Here is a 12,472-nt window from a genome sequence, read left to right on the forward strand (position 1 = left end):
CAAATACATCAAACGAATGGATAACCTGGTTTATACCAAGCTAAACCATAAAATTTCATTATATTTGCGTCGATGTGTGAACAAAACAAACACTACTGTCAGACACAATCGGTAAAAATGGCAAAAATAGGGGTACAGCAGTCAACATTATGCTATAATTTTAATCACTATAAAAATAAACGAAATTTTTCAACAACAAAAAAAAACAAAAAGGCATATAGAAAAAGAATTTTAGCAAAAAAGAACGACAAGAATACAAAAATTTAACATCGCACAATGATACAATATCGGGATGTATCGAGCCACGTCGACTGTATATTATCGAAAATAGACTAAACAGCAAAAGTAATAATTTACAAAGACTTATAAAAATGAACCATAACATGTTATGTTATTAAAACAATAAACAATGTCAAGACCTAGAATCTATACTTCAAGACCATCGTGTATTATTTGTGAAATTGATTTCTGGTAAGTCTTTAATATAAAGAATTGTATCGGACCTAATAAATAAATAACAACTGATGTTACTGGTATTTTGTCAAAAGTTTCTGGTTTTAATTAGACTGTTCATATTTAGTCACTTGCAAAACATTATCTGTTCAATTTGTAGTTGTAGTTCATATATAAATACAAGTTCGTATAGGAATCTTCTGTGTAGAAGTTTATCAAAAGCTTTTGCAAAGTTCATGATTAAGTAGGTTTGTACATTTTGTCATTGATGTGCGACAGCTGGTATACTGGGAAAATGATCTTTTATTTACTGTACGTCGTGTGATATGTTATTTGATTGAAGTTGTCAGATATTATTCAGGAAATATATTTTAGAGAGAATTCTAGCTTCCATGGGTGTGACGCCTGCTTAGTGCCACTCATGTTAACCTCCTTCTCTTGCTTGTATTCATTTTGTGCAAATATGTTCATTATGTGTGTACATGTGTCATCTACTCTTTTAGCACCAAGCTAGTTATCTTATGAGGTTATATGTCTTTTTATGAATTTAAGGTTTTTATTGATATAAAAATGCCCTCTTGCCTATGGTAATGTCGTCCATTCTTGGATGTGCTCATCGACCTTTGTCGGGGATCACTGTATACATATCTGATGTAGATACTTATTCACTTATGGTAAGCTTTTTCTAATGAATCACGTCATCTGCGAAGTGCAATACATTTGCCAGTGTTTCATTGATTTGACTTTTTATGTATGAAAAGAGCACTTTTGATATTGATCGAATCTGGTTCATGTATCTCAAATCTAACAAAAATTCTAAGAGTATTGCATGGCAATACATAATCCCTTACTGATTACAATTTCATTGTATTGAAACAAAATGCTTTATACTTGATCTTCAACTTGTCATGGTTAACAATATAACAAATATCAAGCCAATATCTACAAGCAACACGTCAAAAGTGTTTAAAACTGATTAATTATGTGAATTTTCAAGTCCAAGGACTATAACTCAGCACAAAATCATTAGACCAAAACAGAACTCAAACTTGGTCTGTAACTTGTCATGGTTAAACTGTAAACCAGTTATTAATATCTTCAAGCATGACGAAAAAAGTGCGGAAAATAATTATTTGAGAAAAATCCAAGGACCATAACTCTGTACAAAATCACTAGTCTGGACAAAAATCGAATTTGGTCTGTGACGGATGGTGTGCAAACTTAAAGTCCCCTTCAACTTTGTCGGTAGGGGAGAAAGAAATACTGATTATTTAATGTATTTGAGAGAATTTTCTAGTCAAAGAACCGTAACTCTGCTGAAGATTCGAACTTGGTCTGCAACATGTCATGATAAAACAATACACCACATATCAAATCAATATCTTAAAGCATGAAGAAAACAAGAATGTGTCCCAAGTACTTCGCCGGTAGGGGAATAATTATGATGTATCAATGTATTTAATTAAGCATCTCCCATTTATTTCTGTAAACGTATTTTGATTATTGAAAGGTGTTTACTATTATAAAGTATAATGAGGAAGGATAATATAATAAATTGTATGCTTCTGTGTTGATTGTTTTTCATTGTATTTGTTGTGTTTAAAGTGTGTAAACTGTGTTTAATGCAAATAGTGCATTATAGGTAATGGGAATGCATCAAACACAGTTCACACGTTTAAAACACAACAATCAATACAGCAGCATACTATTCTTTCTTTCATTATTAGATCCTTTGTAAATTTTTGAAAACACCTTCCAACTATCAAAAAACACTTTTATAGAAGGGAAATTGAAGGTGCTTACTAGAAATACCTTGATACATAATAATTGGTTTTTAGATAGAAACATATTCAATAAATATCAATATACAAGGTGGAGGTGCAATACATGTACCAGTTATTTTTTTTTTTTTTTTTTACTTTTGATGTATGAAAAGAGCACTTTTGGTATTTATTGAAAATAATTCTTGTATCTAAAAACAATTATAATGTATCAATGTATGTCCAGGAAGCTTCTCCTATTTCTCTCTTTAGAGGTGTTAAGGACGTGTAAAGGTGTTTAACTATCATTAACACTGCATCTTATAATGAGGAGGGAAAATTAAAATTTTATTCTTCTATGTTGAGAGTTGTGTTTTAATGCGTAAACTGTGTTTTCTTCACTCTCAATGCCTATAGAGCATCGTTTGCATTTCTTCAGAACTTTGATTGAGGTCAATTTATTCCTTAATTGAAAATAATTTACAAATTTCAACCAGCCGATTTCAATCAAACAATGTCTGTATTTTCATGTAAGAGTCAAATGATATTAAGAATTCTGTGATTTTCACTACCTTATTTTGTAATCGTTATTTCAGGTACATTTCTATCATCTTTTTCCGCTTTTAAACAGCAAAATAACCCAATGTTGGTTCGATAAAATCACAAAATCTACACATTTACACAACAAAATAACTTTATTTTTTCTCCTTCATTGTAACAATAGAGATGATAACAGAATGATATATATACAAAGCAATGACACATTGCATAGTCCACTATGATATTTTATGACTAGATGCAATGTAGAATGTGCACAACATTCATACTGATGTACAAAAATACAGCACTTATCCATTCATACTTGAAAATAAACACCTTGCATGTCTTTTCCATATATACAGATATTTAATGAACAAAAGTTAACACTTCCATTTTGGTTTCAACCAATTAATAACTTTGTTTACACCTTTGCAAATGGTCATGGCTATTCAATGGTCTCAAAGTTTTGTATTTGAAATAAATTAGTTCGAAAGTTTTGTCACTTTTCTGAACCAATCAGATTGCAAAGGTTTTCGACAGGATTTAGTTTTTTTTAAATATTTTGTTATTTCAATTTTCTATCATCATCACAGTATTTTTTTCTTTTAAAACACTCAACCCAACATTCATCTACTGATCATAGCAAGCACACAAAAATTCCCACATAGTCAGCCACAAACCTTTCAAATATTGTGCAAATAATCATACAATGCTTACAAGTTCTTTGGTTCGTTTATATAACCTTATACAGATTAAAAAATGTACACAGTTATAAATAAAATAATATAAAAATTGTGTCTATGTACAAAAAGATTTCACCTATCTTACAAGTCCAAGAAAATAACAAAGTTTATATGGATAATTCAACACTTTCATTGTCATAATGTTAACACTTTAATTCAACAAAAACATTGCTTGAAATCCTGAACTTAATTTATAAAATACGTTAATAAAAGGGGATAAAATAGTTCTGAACTTAATGAGTAGAAGGGTATAAATTACTTAATACTTTTTCATCTTATCAAATCAAGGTTTTCCAGAATAGGAACTTTCAAAGATGCTCATCTCCAAGAGCCAAATTTAAATATATGAGATATAATTCTGAAAAAGTATCAATATTTTTAAAGCAGCCAATATAAACATTAGACATGTATTATATTATGTTTTGTGTCTTACAATTAAGTGTTATTAAAAAAAAACTTGAAAACAATTATAAAATTTGTAGAATATTTCCAGCACTAATAAAAATATTGACGCTGAATGTTTTAGCACTTCCTACATTAAGTAGAATAAAATTATAAACATTTAAATATCACAGCAATAACAATTAACACTATGGCACAAACAGTTTCTACAAATGTACAATCATGCACAAACATTCTTGGGAAAAAAACATAACCTTTGTATTTTTGTAAGCTGCAAAATATTGTATACTCATTACCCATAATTCTTACATATTTATAACCTTTTGATAATATTGATACTATGGACAGTTTACTTATTACAGAAATGGAATGACAATGTCTTAATTCTATGTTTTATAATCAGAAATTCAGATGGTGAGATGAAATAACCCTTTGAAGATTTAATAGTCACAGAACAGTACAAATACAGCTTTGACAATAATTCTAAGTTAACCAAAATTTGCACAAAATAATGTATGAGACAAAAATGTTAGCTTGATGATGGAGATGTTGAAATGCAACTGAACAACGGTTTTGTATTGATATTAAAAGACAAGTTATTTACTAAGTAGGACATATACACAAACAAAAAATGCCATTTTACAATTCATTATATAAACACAAATATACTTTACTTGCATTTATAATGCATAAAACATATCAAATATATTTACATATAAATATTTGGTAATCATCTTTTAAAATGCTGTTTATTTCAGATAAATGACAATAAAACATAATAAATAAACATAACAAGATACACAAAATTGACATGCTAAAGGTATTAAATGGTAGTACATAAGTTGATTCTGGTGGGAAAAGATATAAGGCAGTTTTCTATCATATTGTTTTCTTTAAGCAAATGAATAGTGTAGCAAGTGAAACATTGATATGTTTAAGAGGAGGAAATTAGACAAAATTCTAAAACAGCATTTACAGAAATGAAAACAATATATCTAGGGTTGAAATTAACTTTCAAGTTTTAACAAGATTGCTAGTTATATTCAATATAATTTTTTGTCATAGATCTGTTTGTCTTCTCATAGGATTTATTAATTGCTTCCATCTGTGGTAAATTTTACCAGAGATAAAAAGCAATTTAAAATTAATACCATTAAAAATCCAATGCAAAAAATCCCAGATACCAAAATAATACCTTTATAAGTATACCAGATGCAAATTGAAGATTTTAAGTAGCACTCAAATTAAGTTAATTAGAAAGTCAAATAAATTTTAGAACACATTTCCTTGTCAATTTTGCAATGGCATATGTAAATCTCTCTTCAAATAATTACCTGTTTTGTAGATAATTAATATAGTTAAATACAGTTTGACATATTATAAAGAGTATTACAAAATCACATGTATACGTTAACAATTATGATCTAGATTTGTTTTCCATATTCAATTTGTTGACGAAAAAAATAAAGGTGAGGTGACATTTTAATTCACATATACTGATGGCTCTAAAATAATAACAAACATATTGATTCATCCTTAATCTTAAATGTTGACAATCTAGGAGCTGGTATATTAGTTTTCATATATATATAACACAAGTTACATTTTCAAAGAAATAGATAAGCACCAGTAGAAAATACATATTTGAAAAAATAGGACAGAAGCTTCTTATCAATAAAGTCTAGTTATATTAAACACAAGAGATCTCTATATGGAGGAAAACTTGTGCAGTTAACTCGTTCCATTTGTAATAAGGATTCAAAACTTTACTTTAATACAAAGGATTCTATTTCATTTTGTCAGACTAATATAAAACATCATATCAGATAGATCTAATAGCATTATAAATTCCAATATATCTATTTAAAAGAGATATAGAGAAGATGCTAACGACACATGTTTATGATGACAATGTCAATGTAGGATACATGAAATAAATGATAAAGAAATATAGTTTTACAGTGTAAGCAGGTTGTCTCAAAATGACCAAATATTCATATTATATTTTTAGTGTCAGTATTTGAACCCAAATATTTCCCCACTCAAAACAGTGTTAACTTTTATTTTAATAATTTCCCTGAAATCTATGACTTTCAATAAAAATGCTGTTTGAATGCTTGTCAGTATCAAGGTACTTTCATCATCTTCATATTTATATCTATTTTTTTTTGCTTTCATTTAATTTCAACAGACTAACTTACAAAGTCAACGCATATCATTATTACATAATATATCTATATTGTATATTAATGTATTAGACAAAGTTTATAGAATTGTAACTGTAATCATTGTAGCACCTGACTTTAAGTATATGTTTAATAATAACAATAATCAACAAAATAAGAGCGAAAAAAAAACCAGAAATTTTTATGCGACAACAAGATGTGAAATAATCTTAAATAGAAATACCAGCTTTAACGAATCAATAACGAACATAAAATAACTAAAATTCAGCCATTAAGCAGTGATTTAAACAGTAATTTCAAACTGGACCCTAAACAAATACCCACATGGTGGCAGGATTTTCAGTTGGTATAAAGCAATGCTGACCAGTTGATTTTAATTGTAGTACAAATTCTGAAACTGATGGGTAATAGTACTTAAAATAAATGATCTAGCCATTCAGTACTTCAAACATGGTAGGTTATTCCAATCTCTGAAACAAGTCACAGCTGTTTATATCTTTAGTTACTTCATTATGGCTACCACAAGCCTCATATGAGATTCTTTATAATTCTAATGCTTATAATAAGTAGTTATCAGGAAAACGTCAGTCTGACTAATGCTATCACAAGTAATGCTGTTAGTAAAACAGATTGATACGGAGCACCAGCTCCTCCTGACAGAGCACCGGCCCTAGAAAGGGCTGTTCCAGGAGTTCGTAGTGTTGCTAATAGCAACGGTGTCATTGTTACATGTGATTTTAACAATGGACTGTCATTTTGAATGAGGTATTCTATTCTTTCTGTCTCTTTAATGCAAGCTTCAAGCTGAAAATAATTTGAGATAATTAATAAAACTATATCAAACAACAAAGATTTAAAACACTAAAATAAATGAATACTGTTGATTTTTTGATTTTTTGTGGGTAAAATATCTCAGATAACCAAAATGAAGAAACATTTGACTATATGCCTTCTCATGTTCTTTTGTTGCAAATTAGTTTATTTTTATAGTGATTTACATTATAACACAATGTTGCAACTGTACCACAATTTATGACATTTTTCCTATTATGTCTGTTTTGGTCACACATTATTGTCAATATAATAGAATTAAATGTGACTCATAAATGTGAGAGGTTCTAAAACCAGGTTCAATCCTCCATTTTCTACATGAGAAAATGCTTGTAACAATTCAGGAGTATGACAGTTGCTATCCATTGGTTTGATGTGTTTGAGTTTTTGATTTTGCCATTTGATTTTTCCTAGGAGGTTGATTTTTGGGGTTTTTTTCTTATCATAAGTATGAGTACTTCCTTCTTGTAAATTCTGCATACAAGACTTGAGTGAATTTATATTTTGTTTTACACATACACTCCAATGAAATCCATGAACATAAGTACTCTACGAAAAATAATGGATCCACAGAAAATCTCAAACGTATATAATAAAGTTAAAGATGTTCTTTTTTTAACTTCAACACAATACTGACAACTACAGTATTACAAACAAATAACAAATATGCTATCAACCTGTTCACTATAATTCTAAGACAGATGGATGTGTATTGAAAATGAAAATAACACTCATAAATTAATAAAGGTCATCCTTTGTGTATCAATATCATGATGCTTATAACCAACTGTATTTTTAAAATCTTAATTTCATACATGAATATTGTAAATAGTGTCTTTCTCCTTATTTGACCCTAGACAATGAGCTAACAACAATCATCAAAACTTAATATCTTTAAGAATATAATAACATACCTGTAATAGAGTAGGTGAGGCAGTAACAGGTTTAACTAAGACCACTAGGTCTGTTTCTACATTGAGGTAGCCAAAGACATCACATTCCCTCACCATTAACTGCTGAGAGAGTACATCTAAAATGCTGCTGACAGTGATTGGACCAGATGGCCTTGATGTTGTCATCACATCAACCATATTCACACTATATAACATGCGTAATTCAGCAGCTACAAACAAAGTATTAAACATTTAGCATTAGTCTTCACTTTCTGCTTTTATTTTAGAATGTAAACTATAACTAAGTATCAACCAACTTTTAAATCTTTATAAAAGTCAAATGCAATAATATCATAATGCTCAGAGCTGCCTAGGATTGCAAGTTCTGATAACCTTTTTTTCTAAAATAATAAATTAATACAACTGTCCATAGAGCATATGACCTAACAGTTTGAGGTTTTATATGTTTATTTGCGCAGAGATACTTTTTGTTATGTTTGTGCATACCATAAAATCAGTTATATAACACTTACCACATACTGGACAACAGCCCCCTGGTGGGATTATTGGTCGACAATTAGCTGGTTTTACAGGTACACACTTAACATTTGAACAATCTGCTGTCTTGGAAACGTTACCTATAATTAGAAACAATGATCTTGTCATTGGTCTTCTTTACACTGAACAATTGTATACTTGTATAAGAAGGAGGTATGCAATAAATCATTAATTGATTCAAGAATTACACTGCTTATTTTTTCAAGCCTTTCAAAACTTTTTTCAAAGGGATTGCAAAAAGTCACTTCTGATGTCATAAATAAGACCTAATTTATAGAATTTAATCATTACTTTTAACAAAATTAGACCTAAGCCAAGAATTCATAAAAATATAAATGAACTTAAACTTCATCAAAAACTTTAACCTTAAGCTGGACAGATTGACAAACTGACAACATAAAAAAATAGATTATCTCTTAAACATTAATGAAACTGGTCTAAACTTTGGCTAATATCTATATAAAACATTTAATGTCAGTTAACCATCAGTTAACCATGAAGAACTGTGATCTATTTCTTCTATATTATGTCCAGGTGTGTATCAAGAAGGTTGTGTTGTAGTTGGGAAGAATAATGTCTTGTATGTTCAAAATATTTTTCAGGATACTAGTATCAAATAAGGAATTGACACACTTACAGATACAGGAATGGACAGCGGTAATATAATATACTTTTTTCTTTGTGGAGTAAAAATAACTTCATTTGTGAAGCTGTAAGAAATGTTTTTAAATTTGTTTTTAATGCACTAGAACTTACCCATATATTGACCAATGACTCTACATTCACCATAATAATCAACAGTAGTTCTGGCAGCTAATGCAGCACATTCATGTGGGTATGTTTCTCCATTGTGTCCACATACTGGTTCTGAGGTAGAACAGTCACTCTACAATAGAATTCAATGGTAATTAGATTATGATATCAGATTATATATACATCTATCACTAAAGTAGCCATTGTTCTGACATACTTAGCATAGTTTATTTTAAACATGCTCAGATCAGACATTTCATCAAACTATAGAGGGTGGTAAAGGGTTATTTTCGTGCAACGTGATCGCCGTTTTTTATTTCACGTTCAACGTGTTTCATTTTTTATTTGACGTTCAACGTATTTTTACTTTTTTATTTGACGTTCAGTCGTGAAAGACGGGTGCCTCGTTCAACGTGTTCTGCTTATTTAATTTTACGTGCATCGTGATTTTGAAAGTCTTATTTTGTGTGCTTGGTATTTTTCAAATAAAATTCAAACACTTGGCAGGGATCGACAAGAAATACTTTTTTAAAAGCCATAAACCAATTATATCATAAATGTGTATACTAAATCAGGAATATCAAGTAAAACAAAGAGTTAATATATACAAGAAGACAGTGACTCAATCACAAAAGGTTCAAATAAAAGTACTTATTTTTGGTGCCACGTTCATTACAGAAATTATTTCACGTTCAACGTGAAATTATGTCTTATTTCATGATTTTTTCGTGCAAGCACCCCCCTTTACCACTGTCATTATAGTGATTACAAATACAGGAAAATCCATTGATGTTTAATTCAGGTATGTAAAAATAAACTAACATGAACATACTGATACAATTGAAACGTTCCTCACTATTTAATCATTTCCCTCAGTGTTTTATTCATTGTCATAGATCACTAGGTTAACTTTCAGATGGTATTCCTTGATATTTATCAGCAAATACCTGTAATATTTGTACATATACATATATACTGAAAGACTGTGACTACAATACTTTACTGTTATAGTTACCTGACAATGTCCCCTGTAATCAAAGGTTCGTTTATGTTGTAACAGTAGACAAGGGTTGGTATATTCTTGTCCTGTAATATCACATACTGGGTCATGGAAATGATGGTCACACTTCTCATGTAATGGAACTGTAAAGAAAACATTTATATAAATTATTAGGAATATTACAATGTGTGATCTGTAGAAATGAACCTACAAGAAAAACAATCTCTCTTTTACTGGTAACCAAACCTTTCTATTGTTTCAAATTATTTTTTTAATTTTAAAGTATAAATTTTTTTTTCTTCTATTTTTGTAATCAGCACTGTTCAATGTTACAGAATTTAGTGTTCTTGGTGTCAACATATTGTTAAATTAGTAATTCATACACAGCTTTAAAATTTCTGGCATCTTAACTTCAGCTTTGAAGATCAATTAATGTGCACTTCTGCTGATGCTCAGAATATTTTGTACTTTTTAAAATATACTTACCACATTCATACTGTGGACAGTTCTCATAATTAATACTCAGACAAACTTGTCTCTTGGGTAAACACCTATAAAAGCAGTAAAACAAGTGTTAAATCACACAAACCTATAATATACATTCAGTTTCATTTGTAATTAAGCTGCATACTTCTTATTTTTCAAAAATTGAAAGATGCATGATCAAGTCCTATGGAATTTGCTGCTTTTAGTCATTAAAATCATTCCATTATCAAACTTGCATACCATATATTATTCTTGAACACATTTACAAAAGCAGGTACAGCAAAAGTGTTGATATAGTTCATTTATGTTGTGATGTCTAGTTAGAACCTAATGGTTTGAAATATAAATATTTGGGGTTTTTTTTTTTGTCCCTAAAAATATTAACAAAATTGTGTTCAATTTTTCGGACCCTTGTAAATGGTATAGAGACAACATTTATGTACAATATATTTAGATAAAACAGAACAAAACAAGTGAAACTGCGAGCTACTGCTCACTGATGATACCCCCGCCGCAAGTGGATAATATTAATAGTGTAAAAATATGCAAGTGTTCGGTAAACAGGAAGTTGTCGAGTGATGAATCTGAAAACGCATCACACGGTATAGCTGACTTATAAAAATCGTGAAACCAAATTTCAGAAATCCTTGTATTGTAGTTCCTGAGAAAAATGTGACGAAAATTTTTAACTTGGTTATCATGTGTAAAATCATACAGGTGTTCGGTAAACAGGAAGTTGTCGAGTGATGAATCTGAAAACGCATCACACGGTATAGCTGACTTATAAAAATCCTGAAACCAAATTTCAGAAATCCTTGTATTGTAGTTCCTGAGAAAAATGTGACGAAAATTTTTAACTTGGTTATCATGTGTAAAATCATACAAGTGTTCGGTAAACAGGAAGTTGTCGAGTGATGAATCTGAAAACGCATCACACGGTATGGCTGACATATATAAATGTTGATACCAAATTACAGAAAGGGTGGATGTGTAGTTCCTGAGAAAAATGTGACGAAAGTTTCATGGGACGGACTGACTGACGGACGGACTGACGGACTGATGGACGGACTGACGGACGGACGGACAGACAGAGGTAAAACAGTATACCCCCCCTTTTTTAAAGCGGGGGTATAAAAATACTTATTCAATATACAAAATACAGTTTTAGTCAAGAACAAATATACCAATGTTTATAATCTTTTAAAATTTACAAATTTGTATCCATATTTAATCCTTTTGTTTCGATCATTATCTTCCTTCATTTGAAATAGATAGGCTGCAGAACTATGAAATCATTTGAAGTTATTCCTACCTGTATAGAAGATAATTGTTTTTCTCTTACCTGTAACTGTCTCCACAAGGATTATCTTGACCCTTACTTGTAACGGTCTCCACAAGGATTATCTTGACCCTTACCTGTAACTGTCTCCACAAGGATTATCTTGACCCTTACCTGTAACTGTCTCCACAAGGATTATCTTGACCCTTACCTGTAACTGTCTCCACAAGAATTATCTTGACCCTTACCTGTAAGTGTCTCCACAAGGATTATCTTGACCCTTACCTGTAAGTGTCTCCACAAGGATTATCTTGACCCTTACCTGTAACGGTCTCCACAAGAATTATCTTGACCCTTACTTGTATCTGTCTCCACAAGGATTATCATGACCCTTACCGGTAACTGTCTCCACAAGGATTATCTTGACCCTTACCTGTAACTGTCTCCACAAGGATTATCTTGAACCTTACCTGTAACTGTCTCCACAAGGATTATCTTGACAATCATCAAATGAGTAACAAGATCCTTCTCTTAACTCATTCTTTTTCAATCTGCCACACCTAGTGAATAAATAGAACAATTGATAAA

At 30.3% G+C, this 12,472-nt stretch overlaps 1 protein-coding gene across 1 annotated transcript in view; it reads right to left on the reverse strand.

The window, feature by feature from the left end:
- Positions 1 to 2,889: 2,889 nt before the first annotated feature.
- The window catches only part of LOC143064606 (reversion-inducing cysteine-rich protein with Kazal motifs-like), a 64,091-nt gene continuing 54,508 nt past the window's right edge, over positions 2,890 to 12,472 (reverse strand). The window contains exons 17-23 of the mRNA XM_076237539.1: positions 12,355 to 12,444; positions 10,606 to 10,670; positions 10,135 to 10,262; positions 9,123 to 9,252; positions 8,342 to 8,446; positions 7,830 to 8,038; positions 2,890 to 6,888 (exon numbers count right to left, since the gene is read on the reverse strand). Of these exons, the coding sequence (XP_076093654.1) occupies positions 6,658 to 6,888; positions 7,830 to 8,038; positions 8,342 to 8,446; positions 9,123 to 9,252; positions 10,135 to 10,262; positions 10,606 to 10,670; positions 12,355 to 12,444 (958 nt within the window). The 3' untranslated portion in view covers positions 2,890 to 6,657. The remainder of the gene's footprint in view (positions 6,889 to 7,829; positions 8,039 to 8,341; positions 8,447 to 9,122; positions 9,253 to 10,134; positions 10,263 to 10,605; positions 10,671 to 12,354; positions 12,445 to 12,472) is intronic.

This window comes from Mytilus galloprovincialis, chromosome 2 (genome assembly GCF_965363235.1).
Source record: "Mytilus galloprovincialis chromosome 2, xbMytGall1.hap1.1, whole genome shotgun sequence".
NCBI classification, from domain to species: Eukaryota; Metazoa; Mollusca; class Bivalvia; order Mytilida; family Mytilidae; genus Mytilus; species Mytilus galloprovincialis.